We start from the raw sequence: 21,361 nt of genomic DNA, 5'->3' as shown, positions 1-21,361 counted from the left end.
TTTAGCTCTTTATGAAATGTTACTTATTTAATTTGTTACATTCAATGATGTTTTAGAATTGAAAAAAAATATTTTTATTTGATGTTTTATTTACATTTGCGTCTTTACGGAAGTGATGACGACACTGTGCGTAAAAAAAAGCAGGAAGTGTTTTGGGAACTTTTTTGGGCAGTGGGATGTTTTTGGTGGTGTAAGTTTACACTGAGGTAATTCTGCGATGGTGTTAATAAAGGATATCAGCGCGCTGTGACAGAAAGGTTTACAGCTGGAGGTAAAGAGAGAGAGTATGTATTTGAGAGAGTGTGTGTGTGTATGGCGGCGCGAGCTGTTTAACAGCTAGCTTAGCTTGGCTTAGCCTCTACAGCTACAGCAGGGCTAACAGAACCCTCTGCTCGGAGAGGAGCTAAGCTAAGCTAGCTGTGAAGGTTTCTTGTTCTGTTCTTGGTTTATATTAGTATTTTATCGATATCGGATAGTTATGCAGTTTGGATACGAAACTGTGTAGCAGAATAACGTTTCTGAGGCGCAGTTCATAAAAATGAATTGCCCACAGTAGTGCAGTAAACACTGACAGAGCCGAGACTTTCCCCCAATCGAGTCCAGGTCTAGTTCCAGGCATGTCAAATCCGAGTACGAGACCGAGACAGCCTTTAGGGGAAATGTCGTATTTACGAAATTAGGCCACATGAGAAACTACGGGGAAACTGTTTAGAAACTTTTACTCTTATTATAGTGGTGGAATCTTTGAAGGGCTGGGCGAAAACAGTAATATGGCATCTACTGTACAACCTGGGCGTGTAGATGTTAGAGGGGGCGTGGCTTAAACTGATAACATTAATGTATGGAGTGGGCTCGTTTTATGCCATTATTTAAGTTTTTACTTAAGCCCCATCTGGACGGGATTAGTTTCTCAGGGGGACCTGAGGTAATTTTCTCTTTTATGGTGGGTCCTCTGTTATTTATTCCCGTCCGGAGCGGCCATGTATCTGTTTTTCTCAGACGTCCTCTGAGAACATTACAGGCTGAATTACCTAACGTTACTGTTTTTCGCTGAACTCTCTGAGTTTCGTCACCTTGCGTTTCATAAAATAGCTATTTGTCCACTGCCACTCACCATAATTAAACTTTGGGTGCATGTCCACAGAGATCCACGTAAACACAACAGTGAGTGGAAATGGAGGAGCTACTGAACGCGATGTTATGTGACTGAGAAAGCCAAAAAACTCACTGGTCCTCCTGTTTTTTCAATTGCATTCTGGATGTAAGAGTTTAATCACTGAGTAGAAGTGTGAAATATTTTTGACAGACAGACAGACAAGAGCAGGTCTGGGACACTGTCTACTGTCTTGTAGTGGTGGTATAGAAGGCACTTCATAACGGCATCCATTACTACTGGAAGAGCAGAAGGGCACTGATAGATAGCCAGTACCACATTAAAGTTTACTCTATTGGGCATATAGTTATGTATATATAGTCAGTTGGTCCACAACTTGAACATAAATCATGTCGTAGGGTGAGCTTCCAAGGTAAGGCAGCATAAGAGTAGAGGTGTAGGAAAATATCAAAATCGTGTTGTATGGTGATATTTTGTTTTGCAATACTGTATCTATTTCCAAAAACACAGTATTCATTTTTAATTATTAGTTTAGATTGGTATCAGTTAGCACCCCACACACTAGATAGCAGTGTACTTAAATATAGTAAATCACAATTTTTTCTCTAAATACCTGCTTGAAAAAAAATAACATCTCTATTTATTATTTTTTATGATTTGTTTTTGAGGAAAACTGCTATTCTTATTCATAGTTAATTATTAAAAAATACTTTATATTTTCAGGATAAATCAGAATATAGTTTTAAGAATAGAAGATATTAGTTTATTCTCCACCGTGTCTCTTTACTCTGTAATGTAAAGTTACACTAAAGGTTTATCTTCTTCTTTTGCCCTTTTTCTAGATTGTAACAGTATGGAGGAGAGGAAGATTAAACGGAAAAGCCCCAGACCGTCGGTCCCCCAATCTGCTCCTCCAGCCACCACCCGAAAGACTGGCATTCCCAGCAGCAGATCCTTAGGATTAGGGATGGGCACCCACTCCAATCAGAAGAGCAGATGCCGCAAGTCAGTTAACGGAGAAGTCTCACAATCCGCTTTCAATATCCTTCCTGTGAATCTCTGTAAATATAGGAGTAGTTCTGCAACTAATAATTATTTTGATAATGACTAATCTGCCGAATATTTTCCATTATTCTGTGATTATTTCCGCCATGTCCTCCATCTCTGCTTCCTGTGGCCATGGCTCTTGTCCTAGCTTTCTCTATTGGTTTAAAATAATGGAAACAGTGTGGAGTTTAAGTGTGCAAAATAAGTTTAAATGTGGAAAGAGCAGATATTTAGGACTGCTATGATTAGTCAATAAAATAGACATTGATTATAAAAATTAAATAATCATTAGTTGCAGCTCGAGTCATCAGTGAAATTTACAGAGAATGTGGAGTTGTTTTACATTAATGATATTATCAGTAATAAATAATGTAAAGGAACTGTCTTATTAATGATTTTATATTCTTTTATTGCAGAGGAGTGAGAGAAAAACAGAGAGCTCAGACTCAGGCCAGTAGAAACAGCCAGACTGCTTCCATTCAGCACTCCTTCCTCACAGACGTGTCTGATGTGCAGGAGATGGAGAAAGGTCTGCTGAGCCTCCTTAACGACTTCCACTCCGGAAAGCTCCAAGCTTTTGGTAAGTAGCTAATTTTTACCCGGAACAAGCCTAAAAATCACAATGCAAACTTATCATGAGGATTTGTATTAGATTTAATTTCAGTTTAGAGTGTTCAGACTCTCCTTTTAGAAAGCTGCTCTTGTTCTTGAGTGGATATAACTGCCCAGTGGTGTTGCAAAGATGACTGCCTATAATCAAATTAAATCAAATTTATTCATATAGTATTTATTAATTGATGATTACAGTTTACAGAAATGTGGTATCAGGACAGAGAATCAGACAAAACAGTGAACATCCAACACAGAGTGATGACTTGTCTATAGAGATTTTGCCAGGTTGCCAGAGCACATTTTTGACATATATAGGTTCATATTCTTTATCTCAATCCAGAGTGAGGGAGGAGCTCCAAAGAGTGGATACCACACCAACCCACACGGATACCTTAGCAACATATACAGACACCACAGCAACCCACACAGATACCACAGCAGCTCGAGCAGATACCACATTACCCCAAGCAGATACTACAGCGACCCACACAAATACCACAGCGACCCACACAAATACCACAGCGACCCACACAGACACTACAGCGACCCACACAGACACTACAGCGACCCACACAGACACTACAGCAGCCCACACAGACACTACAGCGACCCACACAGACACTACAGCAGCCCACACAGATACCATAGTGACCCACACAGATACCACAGCAACCCACACAGACACTACAGCAGCCCACACAGATACCATAGTGACCCACACAGACACCACAGCAACCTACGCAGACACTGTAGCAGCCCACACAGATACCACAGTGACCCACACAGACACTGCAGCAGCCCACACAGATGTTGCAGTAGCCCACACAGCAACCACAGCAGTCCACGCAGACACCACAGCAGCCCATACAGACATCACAGCAACCTATGCAGATACCACAGAAATCTGTCCTCAAAGATAAATGTGGTACTTAGAAAAATATGAAACGTATTCTGGTTTGTTTTGTCTTGGTTTCCAATATTTCTCTACCAGAAAAAAGAGAGTACCCAAGACTCATCAGTTTCTCCTGTCTTTAAGGGAATGAGTGTTCCATTGATCAGATGGAGCATGTTCGAGAGATGCAGGAGAAGCTGGCCAGACTGCACTTTGACCTGTATGGAGAGGTAGATGAAATGCCTGAAGACCAACGCAAGGTCGCCTGTGATACCAACATGGACAAACTTCTAATGAACGTAAGCAAGTGTTTATAGGAATGTCTGTTCAGGCACTTTACTCCCATTACTCCAGAACATTGGGAGTTTATCAGTAATTTGATCAACACATTTACACAAATTTGGGTAATCAGATTATGATTACTGAATGAAAACTCTACTGTCTACATGAGTCAGACAATAATCAGATTTTTGCATTTCAACCAGCTTAGATGTTTCTTATATATAATAAACATCTTATTCTTTATAACTAAGAGTAAGAAGTGGTGTAAAGATCAGGTAAAACGCAAACTTCAAGCTGTGCATTTTTAACACGTCGAGCTGAAATATGATTATACATCATCTAGAAGATGGAGATTACTCTTCTACTCTTTTATTTTCAGTTTAAGCATTCAAAAATACTCGGTTAGGAGTATATACTCACTGATACATCCCAGAATACTCTGGTTTTCTTACAATTTCTTAAGTATATATGGAAAAAAGGGAAACGGCATCTTGAAAAAGCCTTACTATTTTTTTTAGTCTTCTCTTGGTCTGTGACACATTGTTATTGTCTATTGTCAGAGTGCTAGGCAGCTGCTGAAATTTAATTTGCATCACCTGGTCTTTCCTAACCATTATCGTAAACAAGCTAACTAAGGTCTGAGACCTCATCCAGAGTTATCTGATTGCTCAAATCTCCCAGGCTTTCCAAACTTTTAAAAGATACTCCTTTACCTGATTCACAAGTCCAAAATAATACACTTATTTAGCTTAGAATGTTAAAAAGTGTGTAACTGCCTTTTGGAGATCATCTTGGAGATTTCATCTTCAACTTGTGTAACTGTTTATAGTAAGAGTCAATTTGACCAGGGGTGCCCAAACTTTTGCATGCCACTGTATGTGTGTTTCTGTGCAATGTTTGATCTTCCTGTGTTTGTTTTCTGCAGCTGGAGGAGTTAAGCTCTTCGATGTATCCTTTTCTAAACTGCACTCGTTTCTGATGTTTCATTTTAGCAGAGAAAGCTCCTGGTGAGAATCACTCGATTGTGAAACAACTTGACTTCAGCTTTTAGCTCCAGTCGGCTCAGCTGAGTGTAAAGCTGATGAATATTTACCAGAGATGAATATTTTCTTAACCATGATTCTCCAGACAGAAGCTGAACCTTGCTGATAGCCAGGAAGCCCCCAGAGCGTCCAGTATTTGAAGCTCTGGATCCGGCATGAAGATCTAGTTGGTGTGGAGGGTGTACATATCTGAAAGCGTCACCATTAACCACCTGCAGGAAGAGTAGACCTACAGGACTGGCTCACTGCACAGTTTACTACTAAATGCAATATCAAGATCACTCATAACGTTACACATCGCACACCTCACCACCTAACCATCCGTGTAGGAGCTAGCTGTAATGCATCTGTCCATCCACAGGGGTCAGTATATCCATCTTTACTTTCAAGTCCCTGTCCGTTTGAGGCTAAGTTAGAAAACAAAAAAAGGCTCATTTTGGCCATTTAGTAGTAGTCAGGTGACTATTTTTTTTGTTGTGTCCACATGTTTAAGACCTAATTACTGGAATTCTGATGATTAATAATTAATAATTTAGAATAAACCAGAATAACACCAGAATCTTAACAAACTCAACAGATTAGGTGTTAATAGATATCCTGTGTCAAAGTTTGTAACTGTCACAAATTCACACAACTACATAGCTAACCCATTAGCACCCATTCCATCAGTAGAGAAATTACACATAAAATGTACATACAGCATATAAGCTTTTTATTAAAACAGCTTATTGCACTGGTATTTCATTAGTTTTGCTTCCCAGCTAACAAGTTAGCAAACATTCCACCAGTAGATAACTCCTATATAGCATATCAGCTTTTTATTAAAATAGTTAGCCATATGATTATTTCTTTGGCTGCAGCTACAGTGATTATCACTGAGGGGTTGTTATTTACAGGATTAGCAGAGCGCACTGGACTCTACACTGCCCCATAAAACACGAGGGCACTGTATAATTGAACGTTTGAATTTGAAATAGTAAAGCTTCCTACTGAAGGAATGGGTGCTAATTTGTTAGCTGGGTGGTTTCTAAGCTACAATAAGTCTAGAAGGGATTATAGTAACAAAAATCTGATGGCACAATCCAACTTTACAAAATTCTAATGTTTCCTAAATTTATATTGTGGAAAAAAGATGAAAGCCCATGTCTTCTTCTTTACACATACTAAATAAGAAAAATAAAATCATGATGTTTTACCCATAGTTTTCTGTTTTACAATTTAGCCCCAAACAGATAACTGATCTGATCAATGTTACACTCCCCCAGTGGTGGACTGATAATCAGTATATTTATTGCTGGATGCCTTTGAGTTGTGCAATATGAGAACATTTGCAATGTCACTAATTCACTTTATCGAATAACTATTTTTTAATTCTCAAGATACGAATATTTTTCATCTTTGGACCCTTTGTTATTTAATCAGTCACTGTGTGTGTGTGTTGGGATTTATTAAGTATTTTAAACCCCTTTTAAAACTGAAGATGCCCAAAAACCCCATTAAATCCCATCAATATTTGCCTTATTCTGAAGACTTCTCTGTCTTGAGTATGCAGAAAAACGGGTTCTGCACTCGAAAGTACCTGGAGGAATGTTATTTTTATAATATTAAAAGCCTTTGTATATTGCAGGTGCACCTACTTTATTTTAAAATGATTTACATTTCTAATATAACTGGTTGAATGTTCATGGTTTCTGTGGCTTGAGTTTGAGAGTGCCATCAATAAAGGTCACATGCTTCCTAATGACCCTGACCTTCTGCCTTCTGTCTCTCTGTCTGCCTTTGTGTCTGTCTGTCTGTCTGTTTGTCTGTCTGTCTGTCGGTTGGACTTGTATTTGTTTGAAGTATGAAGTATTTGTTTTAAACCTTGCAAAAACCAAATCAAATTATAAATCAAATAATTTTGACAACACTAAATTATCGGTAAATAAACTGCGGTAGGTGCTGTACTGCTGATGGTTCAGTTTACTTCAGAACATTTTCGTTATGCACTAACATGCTGGTATTAAGGATTTAACTCTATAAAATTTTGACCTGTAACTTCCATTAGTTTGTGTTTAGTGCCTGATAAAGCGTAAGATCTTCAAGGTCGTAACTATAGAGCTGTATTTAATAATATCAGGTTAATAGGCTCCACCACAGAACCCTGAGTTTCTCCACAAAACATGTTCAATTAAAGGTCACCAAATCATGACCAGCTGAATAATTAACGCAGAGTGTAACAGTACTCTGTTTAGATTCAGAGGTTCACTGCCCTCTTACAGTTATGACCTAAAACAATAACAGTACGTCTATGATTGATAGAGTACAAACTCTAGGCATGACTGTGTTTAAAGCACAGATATGTACTAAATGACAGCAAGTACTTTAAGGTCCTATTTCTAAACACTAGAGAGCTGTGTGCTCCGCCCCCTCCTATTGGTCTAGGTTAAGGACACTGAATCTACACAAACAAGCGTTGTGAGTGAGCGTAATTCATACTGTGTAAGCTGATCATTGCCAAAACTAAATCTTTTATCCCAAAAGAATTATCCACTGCTTTGGAAATAACCTGAACTGGGAAAATTAGCAGCTACTAAACTAAATACTAAATAAATGTCTTCAATTTATTCTGTAGTTCGGTCTATTTTCTTGTTTCTGTTTAAATGTACATTTATAAAATAAAACATTATTTCCTCAGTATATCTCAGGGCTACATGTATTATAATAGAGGGGTTTCCTGGTTGCAGTGCGGTAATCTAAGAGCAGCGCGTCACTCCCAGTAAAGGAATTCCGCTGTGTTGTTTTGTTGCCATGGCAGCGCGAAGACTCCCTGAAGGAGCTTACTGAGGGTATTTACTGATCTATACTAAACTATACTGATCTTTACTAAACTACTGATTTATACTAAACTATACCGATCTATAGTAAACTATACTCAACAATAACAATCTATAGTAAACTATACTGATCTGTACCTAACTATACTGATCTATACTAAACTATACTGATCTATACTAACCTATACTGATCTATACTAACCTATACTGAAATATACTGATTTATACTAAACTTTGCTGATCTATAGTAAACTATACTCAACAATAATAATCTATAGTAAACTATACTGATCTATACCCAACTATACTGATCTATACTGAACTAAACTATAATCAACTATACTGATCTGTACTTAACTATACTGATCTATACTAAACTATACTGATCTGTACTTAATTATACTGAACTATACTCATCTTTACTAAACTATACTTTACTAATGATCTTTATTGATCTATACTGACATACTAAACTATACTGATATAAACTATACTGAACTATACTCCATTATACTAAACTCCACAGAACTGGGCTGTTTAATTTAATTCCGACCGGAAGTGGGAATACTGCACTTGAGAATTTCGTTACGAAGCGGCTACATTTGAAACTCGTACTCTGGCGCCAAAATGACGTCCGCAGACTCGGGCGCTCTGCAGTGCGGGAGCAGCGCGCGTGGAGCGGAGCGCGCGGGGACCGGAGCCGGAGCCACGCTCTTTAGTACCTGGACTCCCGTTACCAACAAACCGTCCAACCAGCAGGTACCAGTGTGCGCTCTGCTAAATACTGTAAACTACAGTGCTAAACACTGTGAGTACTGTAAACCTATAACCATATGGCTTACTGCTCTAATAATGTGCTTTTACGAAAGTGGAAATAGTGGAATACATTATTATCTGTATTTAACAGCTTTTTACTGTCAATTTGTCAACCAAGAAATGTTGTTACAGAAAGGAACATTTTCTTCTTCAAAACGAAAGTCTTGTTTAAACTGTTAAAATACAGTATATAACGGCAAGAATATATATTTTTAATAATCTATCACCCCTACTGTTTCACAAATTTTCTGTCTGTTAAAACACAAAGTCCTGTTATATTTACTATAGTGTAGCTTGTATTGTGTTCTTGCAGTGCAGAAAAAAAAAACATTTGAAAACAACAACAATAATATTCTAATATATTCTAATTGTTTGTGGAGCATTAGGTGTATAAGAGGCCCAACCCTTCAAACCTTTAAATAAATGTCTATTTAATCTTTGTCAGTGTTTGAAATAATGGGTCCATTATCAACATTTATTCAATCATAATTCAACTTTTATAGAATAATTAATATGACCAATGTATGTGTAGCTTTTTCAGGAGAGAACGACCCTGATCCTACACTGGTTTGACCTCTGGACAGACGGACAGCGCAAACACCTTCTCCACCTGCTCCTCAGAAGATGCTCAAAGTCACAACTCAAGTAAATCCAGATTTAATTCAGTCGGCCGTGATGTGTCAGGACAATGCTCGTTCACACACTGCTGCTGCAGTCTCAAGAACTTTGAGCCTTGAAGACACTACAAATACTATACAATATCCAGCTGCTTACACATATCTCTGATTATAGAAAATGTAGGGGATGAATGCCATTAATTAATTGTATTGGTGATGAGAGTATTTTGTGGATAATAACAGCAATAGTACAAGACTGTGAATTCACTCTCTCACTATCTTTAGGTTCGTCAGCGACCGTTTCATGGAGGCAGTCCCCATCACTCAACTGGACTTTGTGACAGTGCTGCCCCGCTTCCTCTCTCTGTACATCCTGTCCTTCCTGAACCCTGTGGACCTGTCCGCCGCGGCCCAAGTCAGCTGGCACTGGAGATTCCTGGCAGAGCAGGTACGCTCTGGGCATGTTGCTGCTCTGCGCTGGCACTCTGTAATAACTCTAGCACTGAACGCAGAACACAGCCGGCTAATTTATGGCATGTTTGAGTGTTTGGGAATAAATCCATTTAACCTCCGAACTCCTGCATGGCATGCGTTTTTATGTCTCTTTGCTGTTTGGGCTAGTTGCCACCTGATTTAGTTTTATGTTTCAAAAGAACGTGATGAAGTCGCTATTTAGTAATTATGTGCAAAACCTTTTTTTTGTGCCTGAACAAATTTCGCAAAACAAGTGCAAAACAAAAGTAAAAACAACAGTTGTGCCCCATTGAACAATATGGCTCATTTGAAGTGCTGCTTTATCACTAAAAAATAACATTACAGACATTACTGTTAATTTAAATTTCATTTAAACTCTTTTGCCACCACTGGGTGACAATATAATGGCCTCATAAGAGGACACCAGGCCCTTGTAGAGCAAAATGTAGCGTTGTGGTCTAGACAACCTAAAATGTGATATCCAAAAAGTTTGGAACGTTCTACATATCTTATTATTGCTTTTTATTGTTATGCTCTCTGTAATAACTCAGAGTACTGAACGCAGAACACAGCTGAGTCATTTCTCTGTGTGTGATACTGCAGGACTGTCTGTGGTTGCCAAAGTGTGTCCGGCGAGGTTGGTTCCTCCCCTACAGCCCATCAGACACAGAGTACGGGGCCTGGAAACGGCACTATGTGGCCTGTGCCGCCAGCCTGGACACTCTGTACCCGCGGGAAGCTGGAGACATTTATGGCACTCTGAGTGAAAGCGTGATGGAGTCTGAAGAGCAGAAAGAAAGAAGAACAGAACATATCATCCGACAAACCATCCGTGGCAGGATAGCAGAGCATAAACGTCAGTTAGATATTTAATAGCCAAACATTCTCGCAGTGTATTGTAACATTGAATATATAAATTGAATCTATAGATGATCTGATCTCAGAATAAGAGCTGTTACTAAACACTGAGTATGGGTTTCATAACAGGAGCTGCTTTGAAGAGCAGGAGGGCGTGGTTAACCAACAGCTTATCTGGTGAAGTGTCCTCCAACCAAGAGAAGTCCAGCCTGATGACACTAACCACCGCTCTGGTCCAGCTAGGGGTAAGATTAGATCCATCACCACAAAACTGTAAAAGCTTGAGTAAATTACAGCTAAAATTAATCTTGGAAGTTACTGTCTCTAGCACAATGTAAATCTCTCTGTCTCTTGTATGTAAATATTGCACAAAAATTGGTAATAGCTAGTACAACCTTATGGAATGTCCTGAAGAAGAAAGTTGTCACTGGTGTACTAAGTAACAGATATGGAACAGGTAGACCAAGGAAAACCACAGCACTTGACCAAAGAGTGCTGTAAAGAAAAACCCTAAAACATCTGTCAGTGACATCAGCAACAACTTCCAGAAGGCACAAGTGAAGGTATCACAATCTATAGTTCACAAAGGACTTTGTGAACAAAAGTACAGTGGCTTCAGCAGCAGATACAAAAAGAATAGAAAGGCCAGGCTGGAATCAGAGACAAGCCTGTAAGTAAACTAACTGGTCAGATTAGTCAACTAGGAATAGCCCCAGAAGAGAACCGGTTGGAACGTACTGGATTGTTACTTTAAGGACGTTTTGTTGAATTCATATTAATATTGTTCCAGATTCATGCACACAGATCAGATCTGTACTGGTGAACGCAGTTGATATTGTTTTGTTTTGGTGTTTAGGATAAGTGCCGCCTGGAGAACGTATACAGTATGAAAGACAGCAGAGCTCAGCTGAATTACACTCTAAATTCAACAATCGATCAGACGTGGACGACCAGCTCTATGAAAACACTGCCAGTGAGGTCAGGCTTCTGAATTACTTAATTATAATGTAGTATTAAATAATGAATTTAACTTGGTGTTAGGTCAGTTGAAATACTACTGTGATTAAAAACTGTTAGCTTTCCCTTCAGGTCTTCGAAACAATCTGGTAAACATTTTCCAGTTCATTTACTGCTGGTGTCGTCCAGCATCCCTGCATATGAGGTACATTCAAATTCTCTCTCTCTCTCTCTCTCTCTCTCTCTCTCTCTCTCTCTCTCTCTATATATATATATATATATATATATATATATATATATATATATATATACAGTCATATGAAAAGGTTTATTAATTTTAATCATTTTTAGTTCTAAATATTTGGGTGTTTGCAACAGCCATTTCAGTTTGATATATCTAATAACTGATGGACACAGTAATATTTCAGGATTGAAATGAGGTTGATTGTACTAACAGAAAATGTGCAATATGCATTAAACCAAAATTTGACCGGTGCAAAAGTATGGGAACCCTTATCATTTTACCACCCCTCTGGCGACTCTGTTTTTGCAAATGGCCTTAAATACCTTTTCTCATGATTGGATACACCTGGCTATGAAGTTCAAAGCTCAATGATGTTACCAAACCAATTTTGTGCTTCAGTAAGTCAGTAAAAAGTAGTTAGGAGTATTCAAATCAATAAAATGATAAGGGTGCCCATACTTTTGCACCGGTTCAAATTTTGGTTTAATGCATATTGCACATTTTCTGTTATTACAATAAACCTAATTTCAATCCTGAAATATGACTGTGTCCATCAGTTATTAGATATATCAAACTGAAATGGCTGTTGCAAACACCCAAATATTTAGAACTAAAAATGATTAAGATTATATATACTTTTTGCTATTTTATCCAATGACAGTTTTTCTTCTACATTATTGCATATATACACATTACAGATGGTACTTTGGTAATTTGATGAAAACACTTGTTCTAGTCATAGTTTTGAGCAACTTTTTGAGCAAAATTATTTATTTTAATTCAATGGTTAAATACTTTTCATTGTAACTGTCCATACTGTAACTGTACTATTTGTTTCATATCCTTTCTTCTTCTGTGCAGCTGGTGCTGGGTGGTGCTCTGGCCCATACTTTGCCACTGCTGTATGATTACAGTGGGATGACGTTGGAGGCTCTTCTCTCTCTGATAGAGAAAGCAATAGAGGGCAGAGCAGTGCAGAGTGTTGGCATTCTGACTGAAGGAAGCACTGAGGACTTTAGTCTTATAGAAGGTGAGCATATCTTCATTATCTTCATCATGTTCAGAACCATGTAGAGATTTTCTTCTTCTTCTTTGTCCTCTGACAAAAAACACACAGTAAGTCATAGAGACACAAAACTCTGTGGGTAGATATAGTTTATGTACATCTCAAAGAACAGCAATAATAACCTCCATTGAGAATATTATTGCTGTTATTGCAAGTGCTGTTGCACAAATTTAGAACTTCAGAAGGATAAGACCTAAACTAAAACTTTTTGTTTATACTTTGGGTCTATCCAAACAAGTTTCCAGTTTGGACCATGAAGCTCTGTTGACTTGCTTTTTTACATAAAATGAAAAACCTACTTTTGACTACTAGTCCTAAGACTTTTGACCAGTAAAACATTTTAAATAAATTTTAATGCCACATACTTTTGCAAATTTGTCACAAGCAGGCAGGGCCAATGCTACATAACTCTCTTAGTAACCATGCATCTTATCAAGTTACAGTTTTGCATGTATTGTGTATTTGACAATCTATAAGAGATATTAAAACTCTTTATACACTTTATACTTCATACATTGAATTATTTTTTGTACATTTATCTGAAACTGTTTCTATCATTGTGACACTTCGTGCTTGAACCCGCAGATTGCCACTTGAATAGTGCAGTGATTCTCTTTTAATAATAAATCAATACATGAATAATGTTTTTGATCACAGGCCTGAGCATCACTGAGAGGACGGTTGTGAAGCCGGGTATAAGGGAGTTTTGGGAAAGGCTGTGTGGCTGGGTGGTTCCTGCCTCAGAAGCTGGATCTCTGAACATCTTTGCTCCTCTGGGAGCTTCTGGTCAGTTTACAAGTTCCTGTTCTTCACTGTGCTGTTTAGAGTTTTCAGAGTTTTAAAAATGTAGAAGAATAGGGAATACTTTAGCCGTGCATTGCAAGAATTAGTAATCAGTTCAATTAAATCAAAATGTATTTATATAGCATTTTTTACAGTGAATGTTGTCACAAATCAGATGTTCTCATCAGGAACAGGGCATCTTGATAAACAAGAAAGAGATAGAAAACAGAAAGGAAGTAAAAGCAAGGGGGTTAGAGGGATTGTGGTAAACAGTGATGAATCTCAATTCAGAAAAGGCAGGCACCGGCACCCAACCAGCAACATATCAGCATAAGTCATGATGCCAACTGTTGTATCTAAATGTGAGGAATTGAATATTATGAAGTATTAGTTTTTATAGTAGTCATCACCTAAGATGCACAGTGTCTCATAAATTACTGCTGTTGTTTTATATATGTATGTTATGTAACCAGCTGCAGGGGTGGAGCTTATGACCAAGCTTTCCACTCTGACTGGACTGATGGTCAGAGCACCCACAGGAATCTGCACTGGCTCCTACCAACACAGTGAGTTATTTATTATTTTTAATATTATTAAATTCATCAGAAGAGTTGAGGCCCAGTGCTGGGTTTAAGCCCTGTTTAATCAGTGGTAATTTATGTTATATGACTTTAAAATTAAGTCTTATCGTTTTGTGTTTATTAGTTTTAATTGGTATGTCTGTCAGTTCTGAGTGATTGGTCAGATCACGGCGAGTTTCCACCGCTGCTGTACCTGCGGGTCGAGTCGATGCTGAGCTGGTGCCGACAAGCAGAACAGATAGAACAGACCCTGCAGACCCTGAGGAACCAGCTGGAGCCACAACTGCAGCTTCTGAGTCAGGAAACCAGGGGGCGCTGTTTGGGTAAGGCTGATCCAAGTGTTCAGTGCAGTGATGTTATTATGACAGCGCAGAGGCTGATCACATCTTTATAAATCTGATCATAATCACACTTCAAAACCCAATCTCCAAATCAGTTTCAGATCTACACTGGTTTACAGCTGTTTAGACTATCAAAAAATCTAAACTCAATCAGGATATAGACATGATTTAGAATTTGAGCTGGCAGTTTGATCTAGGGGTGTAAAAAACATCAATATTGAATTACATTATTTCGTTCTGCAATACGGTAAAGATTTTTAAAGACACAGTATTGATGTTTAATGATCAGTTTATGGCGTCACGTCAATGTCAAATGTCGGAGGTGCAAAAACTCCAGGTGAAAACAAATTACCTGCGAGTTTTAACATTTTGTGTGTAAAAGTTTAATCTCACAAGCGTAACTGTGAAACTTACGGGCACAAAAAAGGCTTCATTTTTCCCCTTTTTTGAACTCATTTTTTTCTTTTTGAATTCACAGTTGTCCTTGCCAGCTGTGGGTGGGGTTAGGGTCATCTCCCTCAGGAAATGCTATTGGCCGATAGCTCCAGGTTTTGTGAGTGACCGCCTACTACGAACACCTTGCTTCAGAAAGCAAGGACAATTGTAAAAGAGAAAAAAAATGAAGCTTGAGGGCAATGTTTTGTTCAGCTTGCACAAAATTTATTTTTTTTGTGCTCGTGAATTTCACAGTTGCGCTCGTGAGACTGAAATTTACACAGGCAAAATGTTAAAATTTGCAGGTTCATTTTTTTCACCTGGTGTTTTTGCGCCTTGATTTTTGACATTGATGTGACCCTATATTAGTTTAGATGTAAAGATTGGTGTCAGACAGTGGTTCTTACCCACTAGACTTTAAAATAGATGTTTTTGTTCAGTAAATTGTTTGGGTTCTACAGGTTTGTTCCTGTGGGATTATATAAACCTGCCTGCTGTTTCTGTCAAATCTGAATTTACCCAGATTCTGATAGAGGGTCTTGTGACTCTTACAAAAGAAACACCGGTAAGTATTTTACTCTTTTTTTTCTCTCACTCTGCAACTCTATATGTTTTTATTACCTTGATTTTTGAACTGCACCTAATGGTAATTTTATATTTTATCTGATGTTTATTCTACTGTTTCTCTACAGAACCTGCAGTTTAACCTGGTCTTTGACTGCTCCGTAATCACGGCTATAATAGAAGGTGTTTAAATGTGAAATGTTGTAATATTTATTAACATTGCTGTGATGATCACCTGTAGGATAATCCACTGCAGTTCCTTGGAACGTTCCTGCTGAAGAACTGTGTGGAGAGCAGCGTGGAAAAACCTGAACCCATCACTCTAACAGAAAACCCCTCCCACAGCTTCCTCAGCTCCTCCCCCAGAATCCCAGAGGTGTGTGTACATGTAAAGCAGTGTGTGTACCCCACTGGGATCATAAGTGTTTGTACAATACATTTTGGATAGGAATTTTTGGCCACTCGACTCCATCACAGTGGATTCAGATGTAGAGATTCAAGTGTAGAATTAAAAAACTAGTTCTAAATACTGCAATAAGTGGTTGTTGTTAGGGTGCGGATGGTCTAACCCTGCTGTAAATGTTGAGGGTGGTGGGTTTGGTGCTGCAGGTCAGCGGGAGGTGGTGTGTTTGGAGATTCTGAGGAGTGAGAAGGATTATGTGCGGTTACTGCAGGCTGTAAACTCTGTGTACTACAGTCCACTCAGAGCTGCTCTGGACTCCAACAGGGCCATCATCTCCTCCACCAGCCTCCTCACGCTCTTCCGCCCCCTGCTGGACATCCTGGCAGCCAACAGGTACCCATACTTCTAATCAATCAATCACTCAATCAATTATTCAATCAATTAATCAACTTTTATTGTCACTCGGTAATAGATTGAGGGTAACCCTCATTTTTAGTGCAGTCGAGCATTTAAATTAAAATAAGGAACAACAAACAAAAACAATAAAATTAAATGATAAAAGAATTTGAAAAACAAACTATTTAAGTTTTAAACAGTAAGCAATGCAATAATGCAGAATAAAAGGATAATGAAGGTCCAGAAAGTAAAAATCCACCCAGGATTTGGTCTGCTGAGCTGCTGCAGAGCCACCCAGGCGATGAAACCAAATCCTGAGTTGGGTTTTTATCTTCTGGATCAGGATCACAAGCCTCTTAGTTAGTAGAGCTGCAACTAATGATTATGATTACTATCATTTGGTAATAATCTGTAGTCTGTACTATTATTTGGTGATAATCACTAGTCAGTGATTATTTCTCTACTTGATGCCAAATCTTTCACAATAATGAGCTATTCCTGCTAACAGAATTTTATAGTACTGAATATATAAAGTTCAGTTCATATTTGTGTATTATATTATAAATCAGCAAAGGAATTATTGTTACTGGGTCATAAATTATATTTTTTGTCATGTAAATTCAACTTATTCAACACACTTACAGTGTGTATGGGTAATAACAAAACTTTAAATATGGTTTAAAATAAAATAATAAGTCAGATTGATCCGTTTTTTAGAGTTCTGGAAGCTTTAGTGAGTGTAATTTGTTCGCAGGGTTTTTCTGCAGGATCTTTCGGAGAAGCTGGAGGAATGGAGTCCTCTGCAGTGCTTGGGGGAAGTTTTCGTCCGTTTCTGCACCAAATTACGCACTTACACCAATTTCTTCAACAACTACCCGACTGCTATCAGGACCATAGACACGGTAGGGGGAGCTGTAACCTGCCTGGGGAATCTTACCTGGCCTCACTGGACAGCTTTAAAAAATAAATACATAAATAAAATAAAATAAAATTCTATAAACTACGGACAACATTACTCCTAAATTCCAAATAAAAATATTGTCATTTAGAGCATTTATTTGCAGAAAATGAGACATAGTCAGATTACCAAAAAAAGCACAGCTTTCAGAACTCAAATAATGCAAAGAAAACAAGTTCATATTCATAAAGTTTTAAGAGTTTAGAAATAAATATTTGGTTAAGTAACCCTGTTTTTTAATCACAGCCATGCATCTTCGCATGTTCTCCTCCACCAGTCTTACACACTGCTTTTGGATAACTTTATGCCACTCCTGGTGCAAAATATCAAGCAGTTCAGCTTGGTTTGTTGGCTTGTGATCATCCATCTTCCTCTTGATTATATTACAGAGGTTTTTAATTTGGTCAAATTAAAGAAACTCACAATTTTTAAAGAGTCTTTAATTTTAATATATATTCTGTTTGCAGTGCAGAGAGACAATTCCTGCATTCCGAGCTTTTTTAAAGAGGCAGGACCGGACGCTGGCCACTGGAATGTTGAGGTAATTCTTAAATATTCAAGTTTTCTAATTTTGGTAACATGGCCTGAGCTTTTACTGTATCTAAGTTCCTGTGGTGGCTCAGTCTTCAGGAGCTGTTTCTGAGTCCGTCCACGCGAGTGGAGGAGTACGTGACTTTACTTCAGGCTCTACTGCTGCAAACCACACCTGAACACCCTGACCACGCCCACTTAACCTCTGCCCTCAACACACTGCTCAACTACAGGAGCTTCGTACGCAAGGTATCACCATACAGCTTCTGCAGCTCACCGTCCAGAATGTTCTATACTTTAACTGTAGTTTAACAGGCAGCTCCGAGTGACTTCTGCAGTATGGCTGCAGCGGTTAATCTCTATAATACAAAATATCAAATATTAAACATTCAACCTGAAATTAACGTCTATTCACGTTGTGGTCAGCTGGGTTGCAATGTGTTTTTATAACCTAACTCTGCTTTAAACCTGTCCACAACTTTATCTCTGACTTGTCTGGTGAGTTTCTTGGTCTTCATGATGCTGTTTGTTTAATTGTGCTCTCTAACAAATCACTGAGGCATTCACAGAACAAATTACACACAGGTGCACTCTTAATAACTAATTAAGTGACTTCTGAAGGCAATTGATTGCACTGAATTTTATTTAGAATAAAAGGGGTCAAATACTTCAGCACGTCACACTTTAGATTTTTATTTGATTCAAATTTTGAAAACCATTTTCTATTTTCATTCCACTTCACAATCATGAGCTACTTTGTGTTGGTCTATAACTTAAAACCTCAATAACACACATTTAAGTTTGTGGTTGTAAGGTGACAAAATGTAAAAAAAAAACTTTATGGGTTTTGAATACAAGCAAGCTTGTATATGTTTGTATACATATATACTGTATATATGAAGAAAGTGAGACAGAGACGGTTTTGTTGTTTCCTTCAGTTGAAAAAGAGTTCCAGTCAAGACCTGAGAATGCTTGAAGCTCAGCAGAGGATCCAGAGCTGCCCAGTGAGTTTCCCTCTCACTTATTAATGAAGATCAGGTTCCATTAAACGCAGAACCTCCAAAATATGTTATGTTTTAAAAATATAAAACATAACAGAGTAACAAACTTGCTGTTCCAGAACCTTCAGGAGGAAGGCCGGTACCTGATCACCACGCAGGACGTGGTGTTACTGAACTGCCTTAATGAGGACATTACTCCATCCCTCAGGTAATACTGCACACCTTACCACAACTACTCTCCACTAACAAAATCACTTTCAACCCAACACACAATACAGACCTCTGAGGCTGCATTCATTTGACCTTTTTTACCTTTCCCTAATGTGTTTAAAGTTCTTGAAACTTGGATTGACTTACTTTAATTTTGTCTTAAATTATGTTTTTCTTTATTTAGTTGAGTAGTTCTTGCTTCTCGTAATATGGATTAGAACATCACTCAAATAGGGCTATTCATACCATTAAGAAGCAAGAAATTCAAGTACTTGACTCTTGAGTCAAGTGAAAGGTTACTACAGGTGACTCTACCTCATAAAGCTGACTGAGAAAATGCAGAGATGTGCAAAGCTGTCATCTAAACAAGAGTTGCTACTTTGAAGAAGTGAACAGGTCCAGTCTGAATAATGCATGCAATGCGTGTCCTGCATGTGGAGGATTAGCTGTATGTTAGTGTGTGAAGCTGATGGTGTGAGTTAGGATGTATGAGTGTGTAAAGCTGATGCGATGTGTGTGTTTGTGTGGGTGTGTGGTAGGATGTACGAGTGTGTGGGTGAGCTGGGTCTGGTTCTGTTTAATGATGCTCTGGTTCTGAGTGAGAAGAGACGGACCCACAGGCCCTTCAGCTCCGCCGTCAACATCTCCTACACCTTCCTCGCCTCTGTCGCTCTGCACAGCCTCAGCCTATCAGAGATGCACAACACCAAGTGTGAGGACAGCATCTCCACCCACACATATCTATCATCCTCATTATCTATCTGATCAGTCTAAAAAAACACTAATCACATCTGATACAAGGGAATAATTAGATCAGTATTACTATACCAATAAATAATCAACAGACTCTTTCATTCTGTAATCATACAGAAGAAATAATCATTATTATGAATTGTGGGCATGGCCAGAATTTTCTGACTGTTTTTAATCCACAGATGTGCAGAACACTTTTCTTCTGGAGAGTCCAAAGCGCCGGTGGATCTGTTCCACAGAGCGAGAGCAGGACAAGATCAGATGGTTGGGGGCTTTACGCAGTGCTATAAATGCAGCCAATCACAATTAACACTAATGGCATGATGTTGCCTTCACGCAGCAAACCATCCTTGGGTTATTACACTATTTTATACAGTACCTTATTTTTTGTTTTATGTTTTTATTTTTATTTTATTTTTAGTATAATGTTACAGCGCATATCTACGTTCAATGCAGTGAGGTGTTTTGTATAAGTGGGTCAAAAATAAAAACAAGTATATGTGCAAGAATATGTGCAGAAGTATATTTGGCTTTAAAGAAGTATATTTTATATCATTATAAAGCAGTGGTAAATAAAATAAAAGCTTGTTAAAATAATAAAAAAAACCTCTCAAATAGTGTTGTGATTTTTTTTGTTTGTTTTTTTTCCCAAAAATACAATTTGACTATGCAACAAAAAAATGAATAAAAGTTTAACTCAGGAGGATGAAGAAAGTTTTCACACCTGAAGGCCAGAATAAAGTCTAAACTAAGCTTCATGTGTTTGTTACATTGTATTCTGTACTGAATTTAGTTTGGCAAGTTTCACTCTGTATTTTGAGTGCAGAGTATTCCTATACTCCACACTGTTTGGTATGAAGAACCTTGTATTCAGCAAATTGCATTTCCAGGTATTGTGCTGAATTCTGCCTCCCTGTCAGAATGTGTTTCTGTCCTTCGAGTGCAGGTCCTGCAGCAGAATGAGTTTAACAGATTCCCCTCGGATTCCTTTTATTTGTGTTTATAAATTAGGGTTAATATACAGTTTCCTGCTGCTTGATGCTTCTGCACATCATCAAGGGGAGACAGATTTCAGCACAACACCTCTTCTTTTTCTTCTTTTATTGTTTAATGGGTGATTATTGCCTAAATCTATTTCCTGTAATTTGTATTAATAGAGTCAGAACTGTCCAATAAAGTTATTCACACTGTAAACAAACTGGACCGTGATTCAGCTGATCTGGACAGAAAACAGCTCTTCTATTCTAGACCATGGTTGGTATTATATTTCACACCTCCTATTTAGGCTCACCTTTAGATCCCGAAAACAGGACCCCGAGTTAGCCCTATACCCTGATTAATAAAGCCCGCCCACATCTCCCCCTTATTTGTCAAGTTATGGAGAGTTAGTAGAGTTAGGCAGTGTCCCAGTTCTGTACTACACACTAATACTATAAGCTGTAGATTATATATTAATATTAATAGTGCAGGTTTGACAGATTAGTACATTAATATTACTGTACTAACAAGAAGGGATGAAGTGTTGCTATGGTAACTGTAGGTTATCTAGTCAATAATCCTGCTACAC

The 21,361-nt window shown here is 38.2% G+C and overlaps 2 protein-coding genes across 4 annotated transcripts; both read left to right on the top strand.

The window, feature by feature from the left end:
- The first annotated feature begins 124 nt into the window (after window positions 1–124).
- Window positions 125–6,740, top strand: ccdc28a (coiled-coil domain containing 28A). Of its 2 annotated transcripts, none has more exons than XM_007244672.4 (6): window positions 125–271; window positions 1,957–2,119; window positions 2,578–2,741; window positions 3,810–3,964; window positions 4,873–4,895; window positions 5,076–6,740. In XM_007244672.4, the coding sequence occupies exons 2-6, from the start codon at window positions 1,968–1,970 to the stop codon at window positions 5,128–5,130; spliced, it is 549 nt and encodes a 182-aa protein (XP_007244734.2). In that variant the 5' UTR covers window positions 125–271; window positions 1,957–1,967; the 3' UTR covers window positions 5,131–6,740. The 2 variants fall into 2 exon arrangements, with proteins under 2 accessions (XP_007244734.2, XP_022528538.1); XM_022672817.2 differs by having other exon boundaries at window positions 131–284.
- A 976-nt stretch (window positions 6,741–7,716) lies between these two features.
- On the top strand, window positions 7,717–20,303 carry LOC103047164 (epithelial cell-transforming sequence 2 oncogene-like). 2 transcript variants are annotated; one of them, XM_007244673.4, is made up of 22 exons: window positions 7,717–7,818; window positions 8,333–8,565; window positions 9,155–9,267; window positions 9,525–9,687; window positions 10,317–10,569; window positions 10,701–10,816; window positions 11,428–11,549; window positions 11,661–11,733; window positions 12,634–12,802; window positions 13,496–13,624; window positions 14,095–14,187; window positions 14,349–14,525; window positions 15,440–15,543; window positions 15,784–15,918; window positions 16,130–16,338; window positions 17,096–17,243; window positions 17,767–17,840; window positions 17,923–18,079; window positions 18,769–18,834; window positions 18,951–19,039; window positions 19,581–19,753; window positions 19,977–20,303. In XM_007244673.4, the coding sequence occupies exons 2-22, from the start codon at window positions 8,434–8,436 to the stop codon at window positions 20,102–20,104; spliced, it is 2,823 nt and encodes a 940-aa protein (XP_007244735.3). In that variant the 5' UTR covers window positions 7,717–7,818; window positions 8,333–8,433; the 3' UTR covers window positions 20,105–20,303. The 2 variants fall into 2 exon arrangements, with proteins under 2 accessions (XP_007244735.3, XP_022528540.2); XM_022672819.2 differs by lacking the exons at window positions 7,717–7,818; window positions 19,581–19,753 and having other exon boundaries at window positions 7,840–8,565.
- The last annotated feature ends 1,058 nt before the right edge of the window (window positions 20,304–21,361 follow it).

The sequence above is a fragment of the Astyanax mexicanus genome, chromosome 14 (genome assembly GCF_023375975.1).
Source record: "Astyanax mexicanus isolate ESR-SI-001 chromosome 14, AstMex3_surface, whole genome shotgun sequence".
NCBI classification, from domain to species: domain Eukaryota; kingdom Metazoa; phylum Chordata; class Actinopteri; order Characiformes; family Acestrorhamphidae; genus Astyanax; species Astyanax mexicanus.
This window is presented reverse-complemented; position numbering and strand designations above follow the sequence as displayed.